Source organism: Alligator sinensis, unplaced genomic scaffold, assembly GCF_000455745.1.
Source record: "Alligator sinensis unplaced genomic scaffold, ASM45574v1 scaffold773_1, whole genome shotgun sequence".
Classification (NCBI taxonomy): domain Eukaryota; kingdom Metazoa; phylum Chordata; order Crocodylia; family Alligatoridae; genus Alligator; species Alligator sinensis.
The window spans coordinates 1,062,272-1,064,802 of NW_005842403.1; the positions used below are offsets into that span (position 1 = coordinate 1,062,272).

Below are 2,531 nucleotides of genomic sequence, written 5' to 3' on the forward strand. Positions count from 1 at the left end.
GGGGGGGCCCCCCCCCCCCCCCCCCAAGCGCATCTCACAGCGCTGCCGCTGCCTGCCCCAAGCGCAACCCCAACATGCTGGGAGCACAGCTCTGAGCACAGCCCCGATTGCAGCCCCCACGCACCAGGAAGAGCCTGGCGCAGCCCCAGCCCCCAGCTGCAGCCCCCCGCCCCACGCACAGATCCAGGGGCACACCTGAAGGGGTACCCGCACCCTGCCGGGTTGCATACAGTAGCAGGAGCCACCTGCCCCCCATCACTCCCTGGATGAGCCATGGCTCTGTCCCATGCCCCATGCTGTCCCAGTTGGGTAGCACCTACCCCAGCTGCACTCCCTCTCTCGCTGCGGGGGCCTTGATCTGCCCCCCCCCACGTCCCTTCCCTCCCACCTCCCTGTCTGCCACAACATACTTACCAGCTGCATGCAGCTGTATTGGAAATCAGGTCGATATTGGCTGATATACCTCCTTAAAAATCTCTATCGCTGCACCCCTAACTATTATATTTAATTCAACTTGGATTGTTTCCATTCTGAAAAATCTTGTGATGCCAAAATACAGAACCAGACTTTCAACATCTTTTTTTTAAATTTATGAATTGGAAGAAACTGAACCAAATCCTGAAGCCTTTTCCATTTAGTTGGAAATTAGATTCTTGTTTTGTGGATTACACAGCAATAAAAGTCTTCATCTTCTGGACTTACATTTCTTAAAATTACTAAAACCCATTGTTTTGCCAGTGCATATCTACTAACTCTGTGATATATCTGCTAATAGTTTTAAAGGGACTCTGCAGTCCCAGTGCTCCTAGTTATATCCCTTTCTTCCCAATCAAAATGTCTGAGGGATAAGAATGCCAAGCTAGATATTTGTGAACTTATCGCATCCCCCATCCATCATTCCTAGATCTATCATTCTCTCTAATTGTTTAATAGTTTTAATTGCTCACTTGATTTCTTGTGTCCTTTTGGTAATAAAGGGTACTGTGCACTTTATTCTGGGGTTGAGGCATTTGGAACAGGGAGATCAGGCTCTTCACAACAGAATATCATGTTGAATGAACTCTGTGTCAAATCACATGTGTGTAATAGGCTACATTTTATTGATTGGAGATATTTCATTCCTTAGTATGGACCTAGTTATAACTTTTTATATTAAAAGCTATTTCTGTATAAGACACCTTCTCAGTGTAAGGCTAACAGCAATAGTCTTTTGTGGAGGAAGTATGTACCCATATTTTGCAAGGAACCTTTATTGAATACTTTTACTATATGGCAAACAATTTATGTGGAGAAGGTTTTTATGGTACAGTGGACATTTTCTGGCAGTTTGTATACACAGCAACCAAATTTGCCGTCAGTCTGCCTTGTCCGTGTTAGGATAGCATAAACTTGAGTACTGTAGAGGGCTGGGCTGTCTATACCAGAAGCAGATAACATGCAGAATATAAATTATGGCACTCAAGGTAGCATCTCAGCAATATGACCCAACACTCTTAGTGATATTAACAGAATCGTAACACTTTATTTCTCATCAGACTGACTCAATATGCAATCTGAAATGCATTCCTAGACATCAGGAGTATAGGAGGGCTTTTTGATCTCCTTTTTTGATTCTCTTTATCTTTTCATGATTACTTGACTAGCAAACCAATAATGAGTGAAGTCTTTTATCCTGACTCAAACATTCTCTGGTAAGGAATCATTGCTGGCCTGCCAGTTGAAAAAAAAAAAATGTGTGCAAAGGCACACAGCAGGGTGTACCTACACGGTGCAAACATATTTGCCTTGTGACTGGGTAAAATTTCTTTGTTTAGTCAATGGGAAGTTTCCTGGTTGGGAAAACTGTGTTACTCTTGGACTGAGGGATGTTTCCCTTTATCCTGAGAAACAGGAAGATACTGGGAGATGTCCAAGGTCTGTGCAAGGTCTGAATCTGAATCTTGTGCAAGGTTTGAATCTGAGTTTAATAAAGCAATGGTTTAGAGATAAAACATTAAAACTCCATCTCTCCCTTCTCCACCCCTGTTGTCTAAAAATTATAGAGAGAAAGGAAGAGTCCTCTGCCAACCATTCTGATCATGAACCCAGGAGTAGCATCATTGAGCAAGTACGACCACCAGAGCATAATTCCTTCCCTTCATCTGCCAGAAAAGTAAGTGAATTGGGGATTTACTTTGATTCAAACTGTGCATTCCATTGTCGCTTTAAAGCAGCGGCTTACTTTAGGGAATAGGTGGGGGTTTTTTCAGCTTGTTTTGAGAGAATTTGCAAGATTTAAGTTGAAGACAAATAACAGTATTTGATTACAACAAAGAAACTTAGTAATAGCATAATAGTCTAGAACTGGCACAAATGAAGTTTATTGCATAGTGCAACTTTCTTTCCAATCTCTCCTCCTCTGAAATGTTGGTCCTTTTAAAAAAAACAAAACCTAAAAAACTCATTGCTGATTATTTAGTACTTCTGGGTAACTGATCTGAGAAGATGCATGTTCAGTGATAAGCTATGTGCCCTTAGTTTCTTTCAGCAGG

At 42.4% G+C, this 2,531-nt stretch overlaps 1 protein-coding gene across 8 annotated transcripts in view; it reads left to right on the forward strand.

The window, feature by feature from the left end:
- The window catches only part of PPP1R12B (protein phosphatase 1 regulatory subunit 12B), a 182,070-nt gene that overhangs the window by 68,409 nt on the left and 111,130 nt on the right, over positions 1–2,531 (forward strand). For all 8 annotated transcript variants that reach the window (XM_025211373.1, XM_025211374.1, XM_025211372.1 and 5 more), the window contains one exon: positions 2,043–2,152. In XM_025211373.1, the coding sequence (XP_025067158.1) occupies positions 2,043–2,152 (110 nt within the window). The remainder of the gene's footprint in view (positions 1–2,042; positions 2,153–2,531) is intronic.